Source organism: Rhamphochromis longiceps, linkage group LG2 (genome assembly GCF_057381845.1).
Source record: "Rhamphochromis longiceps isolate RC_006_pf linkage group LG2, R_longiceps_female_GT1.1, whole genome shotgun sequence".
NCBI lineage: Eukaryota > Metazoa > Chordata > Actinopteri > Cichliformes > Cichlidae > Rhamphochromis > Rhamphochromis longiceps.
The window spans coordinates 25,347,758-25,367,910 of NC_140558.1; the positions used below are offsets into that span (position 1 = coordinate 25,347,758).

Genomic DNA, 20,153 nt, shown 5'->3' on the forward strand with positions numbered 1-20,153 from the left:
AGCCCGCAGTGAAGATTAGCGCCGACAGTTGTGTTGACATACGTGCTTCTCTTTGACCACTGATGATAACCTGGAGACCTGGAGCTTAGTTGCAGCTGGACCGGCGGTATTAGAGCTATAGAGTGCTCAAAGGTGGTGAAACCTTTCCCACACTAAGGTCCTGGGATCTTGGATGGCGTTACTCCCCCCCCCCCCCTCTCCACCAGATATTAGAATTAAGAATTAATGGTGTGAATACAAAAGTTTGGGAACTGACCAGAAAAAGAGAGCATGTAGATGATTTACAGACATTCAGATGGTGTTGTCCAAGGTCTAAAGTCCTGCAGCTGTCATATCTGGGATGCTGCATTGGTCATGCTGAAGTTTGGTTTCAACAGGAATTCAGCAGGATGCCTGAAAAGGGAAAACATGACCTATGAAACAGTCAATAGCCCGCTTGACCCACAGTGAACCATGTTACATGAAACAGCTCAGTGTAATCATGCCAGAACATACTGTAACCTACCACACATAAATGAAAGTGAACATCCTAATGTTCTTGTATTGTGCAACTGATCATGGAAAAATCTACTTGCATTTTTTTAATTCTATCGCAACGGACCACTGTCTTGACCTTTGACCTGTGGTTAGCCTTGAGTTCTGTCAGAAGTTGTTTTCAGGGTACTGTTAATCATCAGTAACAGCAGGTCGAGCGCTTTCTGTTGATCTTTGTCAGTCCCCCTTTTTTTCTAATGCTGTTTGGGCTACCTCCTCTGTCAAAACTATGATTAAAGCCCACTGAGAAAAGCAATAATCCCAATTGAACCGCTAAACACGACCACTGGTTTTAAGGAATGAGCACACAGTGTCAGATAAACACTTTCTGCAACGCCTTAAATTGCCATTAATACAATGCACATGCTTTTGCCCCACCCCATATTAATATTCATGTGTATTTGCACATTTGCATTTGTCAAAATGAGAAATTGCCAGGGAGTCTAATTTTCTTTTTCAGACTGATAGACACACCATGGTATGAAACTGTGATTGTGCTGTCAGGCTGCTGATGGTGCCTGCTCTGAGCCACATATGATCAGTTGGATTGCAGAGGATTTAACACAAAAGTGTTATCATTCTTCGTCCAACTAACAGGTAAGCATTTAATGTTATCTCTCAGCATATAGTGCAAATTAGCTTCTGTTCCCGCTCTGCCCTTGACAAAACAAAGGGGATATTTTCACCCTGTAACAGCATATGTCTGACACCATTTTTCTCTCCTTTCTCTTTCACTTCACAAGCACAGCTAAATTCAATCAGGAGGCAGTTCAGACCATCAGAACTGCCTTTGTACAGTGCTCCGCTTTGACAGTACCTTCATACTAAAGAACCTCAAGGTCATGAACAGAAGCACAGCAGTAGCATCCAATCATTCATATGGCTCTGCACTGGCTCGTGCCAAAATCTTCCAATGTTGGTACTTCAGGACTCTGAAGCACGTCCCTTTCAAATGTCCAGGAGTGCCAAGTTTTACAGTAACATCTGCACAGACTGTGGAGACCTCAGTAATATCCCAGAGATCAATAGCGCATTAGAAGGAGACTAAAGAAGGAGGAGAGCGAGTGAAAAGGGTGATGAAGCGGCACAGGGAGAATTAAGAGGAAGAAAAAGAGAGAGAGATGCATAAAGCAAAAGAGATGATGATGTGGACAGAACAAAAGAGCCTGGTGTGCGTTTGAAGACAAGGGGAGGAGAAGGTTAGAGAGGAGAGGCCCATAGCCAGGCAGGTAGAGGAGGGGGTTATCCAAGGAGAAGGATGAAGAGAGGAGAAGTACAAGGGGAGGTGGGGTGTGAAGATGACAAAGAGAGTTCAGAGGATGCACAGATGACCAGAAAGAAAGAGGCACGAGAGGGAGAGAGGGGTGGAAATAGTTTGGAGGAAAACCCACTGCAGACGCAATGTCAATCCTAATTACTAATTCATTAACCTGCCCAGATCCTTTCCCCTCCCCCTCTGTAGCCACACAAACACACACACTTGCACACCCACACATGCACTCAGTGCTCTCCGCTCGGTCCCTCCTCTATGTCCCATGAGAGGCGGACGGCTGGCGAGATGGAGAAATGAAGAGGTGTGTCTGCAGCTAAGTGACATCTGCAGGGCCATGATGCCGGCAACGTGTTGGGAGCGCTGGAAATCCCTGATGTGACGATGGGAGGGAGGCGGGGAGGTAACTGGTGAGGGGAGAGGGGGGGGAGCTAACAGCTTGCATTTTAGTTTGTTGGAGCGGGTGGTCTCCTGTAATGGTGCATATGAGTGTGTTAATGTGCACGGCTGTGGTGTCAGAGTATGTTTATGCGTTTGTTCCGTCATGCATACACATGGGTGCCCAAATGTGCAATCATAAGGTGTACTGGCATGTTGAGTGTGTGTGTGTGAGTGTGTGCAGGTTTGGGGGAGATAAATCAATAAGCTAATGCTGGTCTGCTCAAGTAATAACATTGTGTCTTTAATCAAAGCAAGGGGGAGGTGCGAGAGAGACTGATGATGTCTGTCTGTCTGTGTCTGTCTTTAGCCCCTGCTGTATGACTCTTAGCTCTGTATGTTCGGGTGTGTGTGTGTGTGTGTGTGTGTGTGTGTGTGTGTGTGTGTGTGTGTGTGTGTGTGTGTGTGTGTGTGTGTGTGTAAGCCACCGAGGCACACACTGATGTTCTGCATCCACACACACCAGGACCTCCTGCAGCATTCCTCCGCACATGCTCACATATACAACTCATTAGGAAGATGGAGATGCAAGCATGCACGCACATGGGCACAAATTCAAGCACCCTAGGGTACACAAACACACGTACACACACACACATCAGAAGATGCAGTGCTGCTGACTTTGTTGGAATTAGATACAGAAATCTTCCAAACAAGCATTGATCCAAGAGTTTACAGCGCCGGCCCCGTCTGCCATGTCAGGCCAAACAACAGGGAGCTCTGCGAGACAGCTGGGGAGCACTCACACACACCACACACAAGCAGGAACCACTGTGGGCACATATATGTAGCACACACATCACAGTATGTGTGTGCACATGGTGTGGCTCTTTGATCTCAGGACTTCATAGCACAGTGTGCTGGAGTGTAAACACGTGTGCATCTGTGATATCTGATATTAAATTAATACGAGTGTACACACAGATTCATTTGTGCGGATAAATAGGAAGAGTTATTTAAAATATATATATAATATATATGTTATAGATAGATAGATAGATATATAGACAGTGTGCAGTCTTTATCCTCCAAGCTCGGGTCCTCTATCAGAGGCCTGGGAACTTAAGGTTATGACACTCACTAGTCCTCGGCCCCCTTCCTTACGTTTAGCGCACAGTCTCAGGGTGCTGGGTTTGTGGTGAAACCCTCCATGCATGCTCAGAAGCTTCCTTGTCTTGAAGTCCTCCTTTGACCAGCAGGGCATGTGATCACCGGTAGGGCGAAGGTGTTGATAGCCTTGTTCTTACCATTCAGCTGATTCCTCAGGACTTGCCTTACTCTTTGCGGGTATTTGGTGATTGCAGCTTTCCAGCGGCCTCTTTGTGGCTCCCACTGGCCTGTGGGATTCCCAGGTATAATTTTTTAAAATAAAGTTCCTGGGTTTTACTTATGCTATGCTTAGTAAATCTCTGATAATGTTTCAGTTTAATTCTATATATTCTATATATTTACACTTATCTAGCTGATTTCAATTAATTGAATTCAGTTAAATCCACTATACTCTACCCTTGTAGCAGTAAATCACAATGAATCACAAAGCATTAAATGTGTGAAAGTGACCATTTAATGTGTATTTCTGTGTGAATACGTATTTATGAGCATCACATGCTTTAGCAGCGGGGAGAGGGGGCTCTTTGGCTTCAGTTTGCTGTTTTGTTTCAGTTTTCCTGATACACTGCACCAAAAGGAAGAATGCCAACATTTAGCAAAGCTAGGACAGAAATACTGCTGCTCCAAGAGAATGTAAAAAAAGCAGAATATAAATGGGGGGGAAAGGCAAGCTACAAGTGTCTTATGATAATAAGACACTTATCTAAAAAGATGGTTGGAGTAAATATCATAAAGAACCAGAAATCTGTATATTTTTCAAGCGTTATCAACAGCCACTGCCACAAGTCCTGTCTATTATTTAGCATTGAAAATTCTGATCTTAACCCTCCTCAGTCCAAATGCACAGAAGCTATTTTTACATTTCTTTGTTGACGAGATTTTAACTGGTAGCGCACATATCTTACATCCTTCTTATTACCCTTTCTTTATTATCACTCCTGCAGTTTTTAGCCATTTTGTTCCAGTGTCTGTCATAACTGAGGAAACTTGTTACTCAGATCGGGCTCTCCCAATGATATCCTCCCACTTGTTTGTGTTTTTTAAAGACATTTGGGGCACTATTGGACCATATATTCAACAATATTGGAACTTACATTCAAAGGCTTATAAGCAGCAGCCTGACTTAAGATGATGTACAATGTCTGATTGTTGTCCAGTTTCAGACCTATTTCAAGCTTCCTTTTCATTTCTAAAATTTTGGAAAAAGTAGAGATCTTACAGCTGCAGCCTTTTTTAAACACTCCCAATATTTCTGAGGTATTTCAGTCAGGTTTTAAAGCAAATCACAGCACAGAGTCTGCACTTTTGAACGTTTTTATTGGTATTTTTTTAACCATTGGCTTTGGGGACTGTCATACTTATGCTTTTGCATTTCACAGCAGCTTGTGACGCATTAGATCACAATGTTTTAATTTCCCACCTAGAGCAGCATGTTAGAGCCACTGCCTTGGAGTGGCTCAAGTCGAAACTGTCTGACAGAAGTCTTTCCGTTTCTCATGGTAAATGTCATTCATCATTGGCCACCCTCTGTGGTATAGCTCAAGGATTCATCCTCGGGCCTCTTCTTTTTAGTATTAACTGAGCTCTCTTATTAATAAAACACACTGCAGTCAGCTGACTTTCCACTGAATCGTATTGAACCCAGCCCCACAGTGCTGATGTTAGGATACCTCAGGGCATCAGAGCATGGCTGGTTCTCACTCTTTTAAATTTTCATGAGGTCATTATTTTTGGGCCGAGTGGCCCAAGCTGTCCACCTTTCTGACTTGAGTCCTCTTGCAACATTTGTCAAACAAGTTGTTACCAACCTTGAGGTAAAAATGGATTCTCTAGAGTTGATCCTTTTTATCTTTGTTGTGACTTAAAGAGATTTTTACAAGCATTTGTTATTGTAGTGCACTTTAGGTCGATATTGATCAGGCCTCACTATCACATTTACAAATGGATGCTGCTGCACAGAGACATACACGTGTGAGCACATTACTCCTGGTTTTGCATGTTTATACTCGTTGCATGTCCATTTTGGAATTCATTTTAAAATAGTATTAATTGTAAATAGTCAGTGGAGCCCAAAACAGAGGTAAAAGGAAGTAGTGTTGTGGCCTTTATTTGCCCTTTGGATACACATATATTACTTGCTATTACTATGCTGTCGTGCAAAATAGGGTTTTTAAATTTAAAAATGAATTTCAAACCCATTCTTCAATGCCTTACAAGACAATTCATGTTGTACTGGTTGCCATTTACAAAAAAGAAAAAAACACAAGGAGCGAGTGTTTTGCGTGAATTTATTGCACTTGGGAAAAGAACTCTAGCAACGGGAACACATCAGTAACACAAAGGCCTTGCACTGTGCATTTATCTTTGTAACAGATTCAGCAGAAGAAGAAAAAACAAACAAGCCGCACACTTACCTCCTCATTGGACATCATTATTAAACCCCACGCCTTTGTGTCGGACTCCAGTGATTCCCTTGACTACCTCATCAGCATTCATTACCTCTGAAAAGGAGGGGGACACCGCATGTCAGCACTTGTGGTGTGTATCTGTGTAAATGTTATTGTGTGTGTGTGTGTGTGTGTGTGTGCGCGTGTCTGTGTCTCTCATCTGGGTCATTATATCCACAGGCATGAAAAAGCAGGTTACATAGACACACTTTCCTCCGAGAGACAGGAGTGCAAATGGAGCTGGGAAGGGTCCTCATTTTTCAGCGTCAGTCACTTCCACCTGTGACCACTTGTCCTCGTGAGCTGAAGGATGAAAGTAAAGAAAATGATACTGTGTGTGTGTGTGTGTGTGTGTGTGTGTGTGTGTGTGTGTGTGTGTGTGTGTGTGTGTGTGTGTCAGAGAGAGCGAGATGATGTATAAATCTATGATTCTCAATGAGCATTCCCAGGAGAAATGAACAAAAAAAGTAAACTTCCATGTTTATTTATGGACAAAGCCGATCTGTATTTACTTGGGTTTGTGTGTGTCTGTGTGAGAAAGAGAGTGTGAGAGAAAGACGGCCAGCCAGACGAACAAGGGAAACACTGGCGGCCCTGCCAACATGATGACAGAATGTGCCATGTGTAGTAGCGACACTTAGTGTGTGTCTGTGTGCGTGCGCGCGCGTGTGTATGAGCTACGAGTCTGCTGGGCAGCCAGGTCAACCGACAGACCGATCACCATGGCAACAGTGCCACACTCTGCCCCTATGTGTCAAGCTGTAAATATGGATGTCTTTGGAACCAGAGAACAACTGGACAGTGTCAGGCCCAGGTGTCGTCCTGTCGTCCAAATGCTAACCGCCTTGCTAACTCGTATGCAAGAGAATTAAAACCTTAGGAGTTTAGATACCCAACCATCCAAAACAATGGATAGTGCACAAGAGCAGTGAAGAAGAGCGCACAGGCTGGAGTCAGGGGATTCCGGACAGAAGGACAAGAGCAAGAGTGAAAGGGAAGGTTTGAAGAAGGTAGTGAGACTCGCTATGATGGATGGTTTGAGATGGTGGCAATGACAAAAAGACATGAGGCCGAGCTGGAGGTGACACAGCTGAAGATGCTACGTTTTTGGAGACAAAGACAAGGTTGAGATGGTTTGTATTTTAAACTTTATTTATACAGATAGCCCCATTGACACCCAATGTCTCATTTACAGGAGAGACCTGTTCCTCTTAAAGATGCAATATTACCTTATCTGGTCTGCAACTATGTTCTATTCATCACGAGTATGTGTCATAGGAAAGGCGTCAAGATCGTTTTATTGTCATTCAGCTGTTTTGTTTCCTCTCACGGGTCCCGTCAGCAGTGACAAATAGATTTAGATGAATATTATTATTGCACACCAGCCTACCTCCCCAGCACCAAACAGCACACACACAGACTTAGTTTATAGTTATTATAAATCATTGTAAACAGCTGAAGAGGACATTTCTTTACCCAAACAAGAAGTGGTGGAGACCAAAAAGGAAAAAATAGAGGGATTTACATTGGTGGATGTGAGGATCAGTAGCTGTTCGCTAGCAGCACTAATAAGGTAATGATGACATATTTGCGTTTACAGTTTTCCCCTCCAAGGTAATTAATGCTGTTTTAACTGTTTAAGCTGCTTCTTCGTGTTGATTCAGCCACACCATGTAATCAGCAAAGCAGCTCTGCCTGTAATACTTGCGATTAAAATGGGGTTTCATTTTAATCCATGTAAAGCCTGGTATTTTTTTTTTTTTTTTTTTTTGTATTAAAATGTGGAACGTAAACCAGTATCCACAGCGTAAGCTTGCATTGCTGCATATACATGAAAAATGCAGCCTGTGTATGTAATGATGTTACGTTTTTCAAATGAAGCATTAAAAAAGTCAACATACAGCGCTGGTGGCACGTTGTGGCAAACACTCAGCACCGAGAGCTTCATCACAGTCGCTTCTGCCAGTTAAAAGACGCTGGGGACTAAAACAATATTTCTTTGCGGTCGTTTTAGCCGCACGCCTATGTGAATCCATGCTAATGCACAACCTCTGCGTCAGCCCATGCATTAAACATGGAGCAGCTGAGGGGGGATATGTTGCAGTACCAAATGTTTTACTATTAAAAATCACCCTGATAAAAAAAAAAAAAACATGATGGGAAATGCAAACTGCTGGTATCACATGAGATCCCAGTTCTTGAGAGAAAAATTACATAGGAAAAGCAGAACAAGACAGATTATGCAGATGTGGTTTCAGCAGACTTGTTGGGGTTAAAGGTCAAGGAAATGCTGTTAACCGCCTAACAGGGCCAGAAAAACCTGCGAAGGATACAACCCAGTGTTAAAAAAAGCTCCTTTATCATACATTGATCTTCATGTTCCTCTTTTATAGTTCAGTAAATGTATTTTGTAATTTACACCAAGTTCAACATGAGCAATTATTAACCTAGAGACAGAAGCTCTGAACAGCATGTACAACCAACAAAAAAGAGGCGCCAGCTGCAGGATGGTGAGGTCTGGTGACAGCATACACTCTAAATCAATGGGATTTATATATATGAAAGTACATTTGGGCACAAACCCACACAGACTACTTCAGCGTATATCATGCTAATGATTGCTGATCCAGTGCCCTGGTTGGTAATACAAACAGCCCCAACTCAACTGAGACTCCACTAATGTTCATCCTTTTATCGGGGACGATCGTGGCTCAAGAGTTGGGAGTTCGCCTTGTAATCGGAAGGTTGCCGGTTCGAGCCCCGGCTTGGACAGTCTCGGTTGTTGTGTCCTTGGGCAAGACACTTCACCTGTTGCCTACTGGTGGTGGTCAGAGGGCCCGGTGGCGCCAGTGTCCGGCAGCCTCGCCTCTGTCAGTGCGCCCCAGGGTGGCTGTGGCTACAATGTAGCTTGCCATCACCAATGGGTGGATGACTGGATATGTAAAGCACTTTGGGGTCCTTAGGGACTAGTAAAGCGCTATATAAATACAGACCATTTTCCATTTTAAACCAAGCACACAGCTTTTAGGTTAGTCTCTTTATTATCCATCAAAAAATTTGAAATGTCATGATCCAGTTAAATTTTAGAATTGTCTTCTTCTTTCCATTGTTCTCTTTAGGGGTCACACCAGCACCTCACCCTGTCTGCAGCATCCTCCTCTGTCACACCAGCCCTCTGCAGGTCGTCTTTCACTACATCCACGAATCTTCTCTGTGGTCTTTCCTGCCTGGCAGCTTCAACATCCTTTGTCCAGTATGTCCGCCATCCCTTCTCTGCATGTGTCAAAACCATTTCATCCTTGTGTTTCTAACTTTGATTTTTATATAATTTAAATGGACACAAAGATTTATATTAAAATATCCTTTTAATTACAATGTGCTTTTATTGTTCCTTTGTTTTTTGTTTTTGCATTATTTCAATACAGTGAGGTAATGCATCTTCCACACACTATATTTATGTTGTTCAAAACAGATCTATATACCTAATAAGGATAAACACACACTAAACATATATTTTGTAGTATGACTAAAAGCACACTCTCATTTATCCCCCCCCCCCCCTTCCCCTGCAGTCACATGATCCTTTCATTGACTTGACTTGTTATTTTGCATTGCTCCAGCAGAGGGAGCTGCTCATGCATTAACACCACTCAGTGTGGGCGCACGTGTATTACCCTCAGAGTGAATTCAAACCAATGACTCCATTCATTCATTCACTTATTGTAAATAACTGCGGGGCCTTCAGCCGCTGCCATTTGTGGCTAAAGTCCGTCATTTCCAAGAGAGACCTGGCAGCAAAAGTCAAGTGTTATTTGCCTAGAAAATGTAAAAGGTAAGAAGGTGACAGATAAAGGAAGGAGTCTAAGTTTTCCTTATTGGAAATCAGCTCCTACTACAAAATAATTCCTGTTAATCTGACTGAGAGGTGTGGTCACTGATTAGAAGAAATGGCGTGAGCAAGATTTCAAGGAAAGGGAAAAAACACGAGAGAGAGGGAGAGCGAGAAACACACCGAGAGGTAGACAAACAGGTGTCTGGTATCACTTTTGGTGGAGACTCAGCAGTATTGACTGATGGTAGTTGCGGTTTCACTTTGCGCAATGGTAGCTGTTGTGGGAGTTTGGGGTCCCATCCACTGAGCTAAAGAAAGCAAACCATTTCCTGCCTTATTCGTAAATAACAATATTGCGATTTTAGTGCAGATTTTTTTAATCCATTTTTCACAGTAACATGTCAGTTTTATTAAAGACATTTTGTAACAGATGTGTTATAACAAATTTCAGCTGTTGTTCACACCAGGATTAAAACTGCAGGTGTGTTGTGCCATCTCATATACACACTCGGCCTGTTTTCCACTCTGCTCCTACCACTCCCGTCATCCTTGCTGAACAGATATTGCTGATTAGCCGACTTTACAACTTGATAACTCAGTTTGAATGAGTCAGACCTTCCAAATAAGTGGCTTTGCAAGTTTCGTTTAAATAAACCTTAACGTGGCAGTAACTGTGGTGAAACTAATGTAAAATACACCAAACAAGCATTTAAGTGGTTGTGCAGAAACTTGGGTAAAATTTGTATTAAAGGTTCAACAAATAAATGATAAACCATGTTAAATAAGTTGTGTTAAATAAACAATAAAGAAATAAACATTGATTTTGGAATAAATCTATGACAATATTATAACATTTTACGTAAAAAAAAACTGTCATAAAAATGTAAATGTATTACTGACCCATTTAATAAAGGCCTGTTCTTAACGTACTTTACAGCAGTGTACGTAATCATCTCTCAAATCAAGGACCTTGTAAACAAAATCACAGGAGCAGCAATTCCCCCTCTTTTTTTTAATCTCAGAAGCCTCATTGTGAGTCACATAACCCTGAAAATCACGCAACAGCCTCATCATTGATGCATCACTTATACACTGGAAGTTGTAAATAGCTTTGTTTGCTAATAGGAATGTGAATGACATTTGTGCTATCAAGCTGATCTTATGCCTCTGGGCAGAGTAAGAGCAAACACAATGACTACCTGTATAATAATGGTGTCAACAACCTGTTGACGGAAAACCCCTGTGGAAAAAAAACCCCAGTTTCCTTTCTGTGCATGCGGTGTTGTGATTAATTGTTTCGTACAAAGCCAGCAGGACTTCCTTAAGGAAGAAGAGGGAGGAAAGTGGGGAGGTAAATGCAGCTATGCAGGCACTCTCAGCCAGATGAGATTTAAACAGTACATGTAGGAAAGACAAAAAAAAAGAAAAGAATCAGAGAGAATTGCCCTCTTTTCCCTTGATGGGTAAAATTCAGAGCCTGTCAGGGGAAATTAAACTCCTCATGTCCTTGAACACAACTAAATCTCATCAGCGGAGCAGATTAGAAATTTCAGGCTATGAAGTCATTAACGGCAGCAGGTACACTGCATGTGTAAATCTGCTTACTTTAATACTGTGACCCAGCTGCTGTTAGTTTACCTTTTTGTGTTATTGTAGTAATCTAAACAGGAGATAAGAGGTAGTGGAAAGAGGAGGAGGGGAGAAGAAAAGACGAATGCACTTATGTCAGTCCGTCCCACTTCTATTCAAGTACAAATGCCTGCATACCAGCACTGCTGACGACTGATCTGATCCCACACACACACACAAAGGCGCTCTGTGACGGCCTGTCGCGTCACACGCTCATCATAGCGCTCACTCACACAGGCACTGAAAGTCAGACCGGAGCTGGGAGATGCTACGAGCTGGCAGCTGCTGAGTAAGTCCACTTTCCCTCCTCTGCACTCCTCTTTCATTCTCTGCCTGCTTTTCTTGCTTGATTGCTATTCTCCGGCCCGTCTAAGTTCATTTATCTCTCACACTCTGCCCTGCCGCTGTGAAATGGCCAGTGTTTTCTCACACTGAGAGACCTTTCAAACTTTTCTCTCAGTATGCCGTGCACATGCCTTTCTGCTTTTCTTTCTTTCTTCTCGGTGTATGTGTAGCGGCAGAGAGGCTTATTTGCATGCTGGCGCAGAGCCAGAGCCCAATGCTTTACCTTTACAGAAGAATAACAGAGCCGCGAGTTTGCTAATTTTGTCCCTTTCTGTGATATTATTTCTCTAAAGAGTCTGCAAGGGCTGTTATTGTCTTTGAGAAATCTGGACGCACTCACGTCTCAGTCTGAATGCTTCTCTTTTCCCAAATTCACACAGTTGATTGTGGGAGCTGTGGTGCAGGTGTAACGCTGTTCATGAATAGAGAGCTGAAGCAATTTGCCACAGAGCTGAATGTTTGCTATGAAGTCTTCGAGTCAGGTTGGGTTTATTTGCATTGCTCCCAATCACAATCTGAAAGGGCTTTAGCAGCCCCCATTCAATGTACAGAGTGTAGGCGTTCACATAGGAAAGAACATGGATCACAAAGACATCACAGCAAGGGAAAAAAACTACTGACAGATATTGAACGAAGGGACACTAGTTCTACAACTGACACCAAAACTAAGCTGCTCGGTTTAGTGCGATTTGGTGACCTGTGGGTAGCACGGCCAGACCAAATTGACTGTTTTCTACTGTTTTGAGTTCCCAGGCTAACAAAAATGTACAGGTGCAGAATATCCTGGTTTCACTGCTTCATTTAAGCTGAATTATTCCGCTCTTGTTCAGGATTTAGCAGAAGTGGGCAGATCAATCCAAATATCGATAGTAATGATGCTAACTCTGGTATTGGAAATGAATCAATACTTGGCTGATAGGATCGATACTTTGTTTCTGTCCTCTAAGTACAGTATGAAGCTCACTGAACTAATTATTGTGGACGGTATAAATCACAGTGATTTAGGGTCATTAAAATGTGTTCAGAATTTGCAAACCGCCCATGATTCATCTCATAAATCATGACACACTGGACACACTGCTCTAGCCTACATGAGCTGCTTTTGCAGGTTTTTTAGTATCAGTATGCGTGCTGATATCTGCACCTCTTGCCCTGTATCGGATCAGTACTAAAATTTGCACTACTGAGCACCAATAGGATTTAGAATCACTAAATGGGCCCCCCTGTGAAGCACATGTGGCCACACCTAACCTCAAAGGAAACTTTTATCAGTGACCATAACACTGGATCGCTCTCAAGCGCTCATTGGTCAGCTGTTATCAGCCACACAAATCCTATTGGCTCTCACTCAGCAAAACATTAGCCCACATATTTTAAAAACTGCACAAGGTTGTTTTCTGGGATTTAGACTCTCAGGGCTTCCTGATTAATTTATAACTAACTGTGTTGACATGCATGTTGATAAGGTTCTGAAAAAACGAGACTGTGTGTGTGTGTGTGTGTGTGTGTGTGTGTGTGTGTGTGTGTGTGTGTGTGTGTGTGTGTGTGTGTGTGTGTGTGATATTCAACTCTTTATCCCTGGGTCTGTTACTCACAGATAGCATAGAGTCATTAGCACCCCACCCTGTCTATGTCTGTGTGTGTGAGTGTGTTGACATACTGAACCTGCCCCTATTTGCCCATCAGTGTTTGGAAGCACAGCAGCATTCTCACTGCAACACTCACACACACACACACACACATTACACTTGGCATTGTTACTTATTTGCTTAGGGCCTATTGTGTTCTGCCAGCCAGAGCTGCATTGAGTGAAAGGGAACAAAACAATAAAGTAGGTTTAATCTCTCTCTCTCACTCTCTCTTTAAAGCCCACAACAGAAGCATTTACTGCCCAGTTGATCCGGACACTCTACCCTGCACCTCCGCCGCCAGAAAGAGCCTGCACACTCCTGCTGCAGTCCAGAGAAACAGCACTTGACAAACAACACCGAACTGACCTCCAACTGCCAGGACTGTACCTGATCCCATATCCTTCAAAGAAAAGGGCAACCTGACTCTGAGCACAGCGGGAAAAGAAGCAATCACACCCCACTGCTGAAACACGACCCAGTGGACCGAGAGACAGAGGGGCTGACAGTCGTGTGTGGTGCCCGGGAAAAGAGGCAGGATGCTGGCTCAAATCCTTCAAGATATGTGGGTGGAACCTGAGGTTCTAGAGGCCCTCAGTGAGGAGCAGAAGAGGATCCTCTTCCTCAAGATGAGAGAGGAGCAGGTACGCCGCTGGAAAGAGCGCGAGGAGAAGGAGGAGAGGGAAAGAGGACACAACAGGAACACCAAGTCAAAGAAAGGTACAGCACTGGTTATTCTGTAGTGGGTAAACTTGTTCAGCTTACCATACAGGTCACACTTGTATAAATTCCAGTAAGGGAACAGCCTTAAACACTCATGAAACAACATTGTTTGGAAGAGGAAGGACCGAGGTTTCTGGTAAACCTGGCTCCCATTTTTACATAACATCATTAGACATGAGGTTAATACCGTCCGGTCTGATATCACCAGATTTCTTTACAGGAACAGCAGGTGTCACAACTCTTTCGACAGGTTAAGTAGGCGGAAATCATTTAGGTAAATGAGAGAGAAAAGCTGCTGGTTCACTAAAGACTAAAGCTACCTGTAAAAAGGTGTAATTGATTGAAAAATAAAAACCCAGAAAATGAAACGTTGTGGAAACATTATGGTTTATTTATCAGGCTAACTGAAATATGTTACGATACAGGACCTGTATTATTTCTAGTCTTGTTTACATTTGTCAGTACAGCGAGCATTCAAGGCTTTGTTTGCTATTTAAGTCAACTATTTTCTTAAAGTAAAGGTTGTAATCTGTGTTTTGGTTAGCCTATTTATTATACACTTGTATAACTTCTTGCTAATATAACTTCTTTTGTATGCCACAGAATACAAAAGCAAAAATTAAAATTAATAAAACAAAACTAAAATGAAACATGTTTAACAAATAAAAGCTAAGCTCAAAGCTAGCTTAAAGCAAAAACTGAATTGAAAACAAAATAAAAACTAGCTAGCTCTCAGCTAGCTGACAGGCCTGAATCTTGAAATTTATTTTACAATAAATTTATATGGATACATTTATTGTAAAGGTGAATATTATATAGATAGTAATAGTAAGACTAGAAATAGGTGAAAGAGCTAGCTTAGCTTTTCCTCTCTTTTTTTGTAACTGTCCTTAACAATGTTTATCTTGCTAATTTAAGATGCACAAATATAAAGTGCAAATAAAGAAATACAATGAAAAAAATACATAAGTTGCAGCTTCACAAAGTTTCTGTCCCAGCTTTATCATGGTTGGCTAACAACAGCAGCAACAGTTAGCGTTTCTCACATTTTCTTGTCTGTATACTAAGCTAACCTAGCAAGCTGCTGGCACTAGCTTCATTTAGCTGTTTATTGTTATTTTTCTTATAATAGTGCTGTAACTCATTACTTTGTCTTATACAATGAATATGTAGCTTGCAAAGAAGAAGGACTTTGACAACCCGCTCATCCCAAATTGAAAATTATTTTTTATTAAGTTTTCATTTTAGATTGCTTTAAATATTTAATAAAGCCCTGGGCAGTATAACCATAACACGTTAAGAGAAAACACCATGTTTTTCCTGTAAATATCGTTCACTGCAAATCACTTCATGCTCATCATGTTTAATTTAGTTTGTTGCTTGCTGCCAACTCCTTTGGGGGGCTCCGAAAATACAGATTTTAGAAAATGGGGCACCAGAGTTCATTTACACCTACTTGAAAACTTCTAAATTCTCAGTACACGTGAGCAGTGAAGCACGAGTTTTGTACAAAACCTTCTCTGGTTACCAATCTGACTAATGTGTTCAGATTACGCCCAAAGAAATCCAGTTTGACCATCCCTGTTGTTCTCTCTTACTCATTTCATCCAGCCTTCCTCTAATTAAGGTGTTATTCTAACTCACTGAGACCCTGCCGCCTCAGCCGGTTCACCTGGACAATGGATGTGTGTGTGTGAGCATGTGTGGGTTTGATGGACAGATCTCTCACAGCCAGCTGAATCATTCTGTTGGCTGAAAGCTGAATAAGATCGAGGAGGTCCTGTGGTTCTGGGGCGTCACCATGCTTTAAAGCACATATTAAGTTCCCATCTTTGTCCACCCAATCTCTGCCATGTCACCTGAGAGGTGACGGAGTGTGTGCCGTTTGCACATTGCACTCCATACAATCCTTCTGCCATCTTTCTGTCTTTGTTCACTGTTCTGTGGATGGGAAAAAACAAGCCTTTACATGTGGTGTGCAAACAGGTCTTTAAATACAAATGCATGATTAAACCTGCACCTATGTGTGAAGATTTCTATTATGTGCTGCATTTCTGGTTAATTTGCGGGTGTGGTGGTAATAAAGACAGGCACCGCAGGTCTGTAAAGTCATGGCAGGTGATCGACACTCAGCGAGGTGGCTATAAATGTGAATACTGAAGGTGTGTTTTTGTTTTTTTTCTGACATCACAGGTACCATTATGTGCTATGTCACTGCATGCGTAGCACACAAGCCAATTGTCTAAAAATAAGTAGCTGCCATTATTAGCTGGAAACCTGTAAATGTTCACTGGTCCCGCTGGGGGAATTTCAACACTGACAATTTGAATTTTAAAGCCACGCCCCAATCTGTGACATCACGGCAGGTGTTTGGTCTTTATCAGGTACTCTACTGTCATGGAAAAACAATCAGCAGCCGTCAGGATGGGGGTTTATTTTTGAATATAACGTCATAATGAGGCAATGGCTGAAAACACCCAGTTTCCAGGATGTGAACGCAACATTATAAAATTTATTGATTCATAACTGTGAGTGAATTCATGATTATTGTAACATTAGACACTTAAATAAAGGTTTTAGCATTACAACATGGTCTTAAAGTGAAACTTAAAGGGGACATTTAAGTAAACTCTTACTGAAGGTGAGAAGGTAGTTTTGCTGTAGGAGACAATTAAATAATTCCAGGGGGAAAACAGACACAGAAAACACAAACTGGGTTAAAAATGTACTAAGGACAAATCAGCAACAAGCAAAGTGTTAGAGGGTAAGTCTGTTCCGGGAGTGAGGCTTCCCAACACCAACACTTGTAGGACAGCACCACCTTCTGGCTGATAGCCACAATAACAGTTTGTTAGACGACTTCATTCTAAATGCTGCTGAGCATTTCTCTCCGAGTGTAATAAGGATATATTTTATGTTGTATGCTTCATATACATTTTGTTTTCCTCTTTTATTTTCTCTCCAGCTTCCAGTAAACACGTGAGGTGGCTCCTTGGGCGGGATGGTGACGTGAGCGTCAGTATAATCGGTGAGGTGGACGAACTGAGATCCTCCAGACTCCTCCAGAACCTCATGAACAACAGGTAGAAACACATAGTGTGTTTTTCCCCAAAAAAATATCTTTGACAAGTCGACTCAAAGAAATCCAAAGGATGATAAGCTCTTATCTTATCACAGTAAAGAACAATAACCTATTTTCAATAGATCTGAATTAATGTTGCTCTGCATCGTGTTTTTAACGTAGCACATAACATGTAGATTCTCAATTATGTTTGCGTAGATCAACAGTGAACTAAATACTTTCAGTCAGCCGGACAGTTCCTTGCACCAACATGATTATAGAAGTTACTAGTGACATGGCTGACTGGTGGATTCATTTAAAGGCTGTTATCGGAGGGACTAAAACGGATGTCTTTGTCTTTCAGATTTCAGTCTGATAACATGAATGCCATCCAGAGAGTGGACTTGCTTCCAGGGAGTGAGGACCAGCAGCTTAACCTTAAAGAAGACATCCAGCTACCCATCACACATGTAAGTTCCCATGTTTGAAATGTGTTTGAAAGTGCGACGACCTGCGTGTGTGTTAGAGTTTATAACATCGAGTCGTTTCGGTCTTACGCGCAGGATGACACGGCTTCACCGAATGACCAGTCATCCGAGGAAGACATGGACTCGTGCAGCGCTGATGACGACCCGAAGGACACGGCCGAGGACAGCGACAGCGAATCAGGCAGCGGCTCTGACAACCTCAGCGACTGGACTCCGCTCTACAAGCCCCATTTTAGTAGTCATGGCAACCAGCCGCTCAGAGCCCCGCTGGCGGACACAAAGAAGACTGGCCCCCAGGACAGAGGTGAGAAGGGAGGAGAGGATAGAGGAGGGATCTATGTATGCTAGTGTTAAAAGTGTACGATAATCACCAACTCTAACTGCTTATAAGTTCAGGTTAATCGATATAAAGTGGGTCTGAATACAAAATTGTAGCTATTTATTAGAACAGCTCATAGAAACAATAAACTCAAAGAATCAATCGGCACAGATGGCTCATGGTCAAAAGTGTACAAAAGTACAGGAGCAGTACAGACGCGCACTATTTTACTGTGAGCTATGAAAAACTGAACTATCAGGGATCATTATGCAGGCCTGTTCAGTGTTACAGTACATATTGATTACTGCATGACTCACAATTATTAAGCTGATTATTGTTTTAATGGAACAGTTCATGTGAACATAACACAACTGTGCTGGATAGCTTGTGTGTGGGTTGCCAGGTTTTGTTGATGTGTAGTAATCACATGTCCAAAACCTTTTTATTATCATACATCGTCACGACCGTCAGGCCCAGACAGTGCTTGCCTGTGAGCAGCTTCATGTAGGAACTATTTTCTTTCAACTGTCTACATCCACCATCAGCTAGCAACATTATGGGCACCATTAATATTTTCAACCTGTGATGCTGCGTGAACCTCTCCTCACGGCGGGGTGTAGTTCAGTGGAAAGGAATGATATCTGTCACGATATCTGGCACGTGCCATTTTAATCTACTGTAGTTAAGAGAATGACAAACATCTCTAAAACTAGCAACTCACAGCATAACGTGTCTGTTTGATATTTACGTATTAGCTTATCCTTGGGAAAGAGGTGCCACCTCAGCTGTATCCCAGAACATGTCATTGATTGCATCCTGTGCTTCTTTTCTTAGAAACCGCGTGCTACAAAGAGAAGCCAGAGGGCAGAGGTCGCGTGGAGCAGCTCAGGAAGAAATTCGCAGATAATCATCACAACACATCAACTGCCTCCAAGAAACCACCCATACCAGCCAAACCTGCTCATCTGCAGAAGTGAAGCGCACCACCGACCCATTAAGACTCCACGTGTATCTCTGCTACACATGACCCCGAAGAGCTTACTCTATTGAGTGTAATGAGCACTCTGTTGTACAGCAGCAGCTCAGGCTGAGGCTGCACGTACTGAAAGAAAAGGATTCTGACTTGAACCCGAGCAGTGAACAAAAGTCCACTTTATTAGACCTTATTTCAAGGTCCGAGCTACAGAAAGAGAAACATCTGGGGGTGAAGTGAGAGAAAGACTTGAAAGCTTTTGGACTGAAGTCAACCTGAATGATAAAACTAAGCAGCTTTGATGTTGAGTTGAAATTCGAGCACAGATACGCTCACACGGCGTCTGTGATTGACAGGTCGACACAGAGCGTGGTGTCCAGACACAGACTATTGACTGCAGGTGAAAAACACTGTGGTTTTATTACTGACATGTCATAAGCAGGAAAAACTGATAAATCATCCGCATTTTTTTCTTCACTGATCCAAAGGTGGGAGCTATGTTAAATGTAGTCCATGTACCGTATTACTATAATGTTTTTAACTGTGTTGATTGCTTGTTGGCAAAATTCTCCTTCAGCGTTTTAGCTGGCGTAAGAGTTTTGGGTTTAAAAGAAAACAACCAAATTCATGTAAAATTATTAACAGGGTCAGTATACTCAGTGTACTTTCTACTGTCCCTGACATTCACTGACAGACACGGACCTGCTCAGGAGGCCTTTCAGGTTTGGTGTCTTGCTCAAGAACAATTTATCCAGATGTATATGATAATATTTGGAATATGTGGCAGCCTACAGTGCCTTTTTTTCTGTCAGAGCAAATGTTACCAATGGAGTAATGGCCACTCCAGCACACTCGACTTGAAAAGAAACTGTACCTATCAGATTCAAAGGGACTAAACTGTGGCTCTTTTTGACAAAGCTGCAAGCTCTAGCATGCAGCATCAGGTCTCTGAGTTGATCTACCAATCCTGTGTCAGGAGTATAATGAAAGTGAACGATATTTGATAGAAACACTTGGCTTCATTACATGGTGAATTCTGTCTTTTCTATTTTTTTCTCTGAAGTTGACCATAAGACTTTTAGTAAACTTAGGTCCTTTAAGTCAGCGGTCCCCAACACCCAGGCCACATGGCTCCAGTCTGTGGCTCGCTTGGTTCTGGGCCGTGAGATATGAGACTTGGGTGTGAAACTCATGGTTTTCAGGCTTTCTGTCGGTTTTTATTGTTATTTTTTTATCGGTTTTATCGTTAACTCTCCTGGGTCTTTTCCCATGTGTTATGAATAAATCTTCTTTTTTTGTCCAATACTGGTTTTATGTTGTTGTATTTATCCACAACACCTTAAAGGCTGGTCCATG

General features: G+C 42.3%; 1 protein-coding gene across 1 annotated transcript; it reads left to right on the top strand.

The window, feature by feature from the left end:
* Positions 1–11,395: 11,395 nt before the first annotated feature.
* LOC146677253 (uncharacterized) lies at positions 11,396–20,100 on the top strand. Its single transcript, XM_085419716.1, has 6 exons — positions 11,396–11,549; positions 13,474–13,953; positions 16,922–17,039; positions 17,382–17,487; positions 17,581–17,809; positions 18,659–20,100. The coding sequence occupies exons 2-6, from the start codon at positions 13,773–13,775 to the stop codon at positions 18,799–18,801; spliced, it is 777 nt and encodes a 258-aa protein (XP_085275842.1). The 5' UTR covers positions 11,396–11,549; positions 13,474–13,772; the 3' UTR covers positions 18,802–20,100.
* The last annotated feature ends 53 nt before the right edge of the window (positions 20,101–20,153 follow it).

Excerpts from the sequence above, each read along its gene's own strand:
- LOC146677253 (XM_085419716.1), top strand. The coding sequence starts at position 13,773 with ATGCTGGCTCAAATCCTTCAAGATATGTGGGTGGAACCTGAGGTTCTA. Across the intron at positions 13,954-16,921 it reads GAACACCAAGTCAAAGAAAG|CTTCCAGTAAACACGTGAGG; the intron begins GTACAGCACTGG and ends TTTTCTCTCCAG. Across the intron at positions 17,810-18,658 it reads GACTGGCCCCCAGGACAGAG|AAACCGCGTGCTACAAAGAG; the intron begins GTGAGAAGGGAG and ends TTCTTTTCTTAG.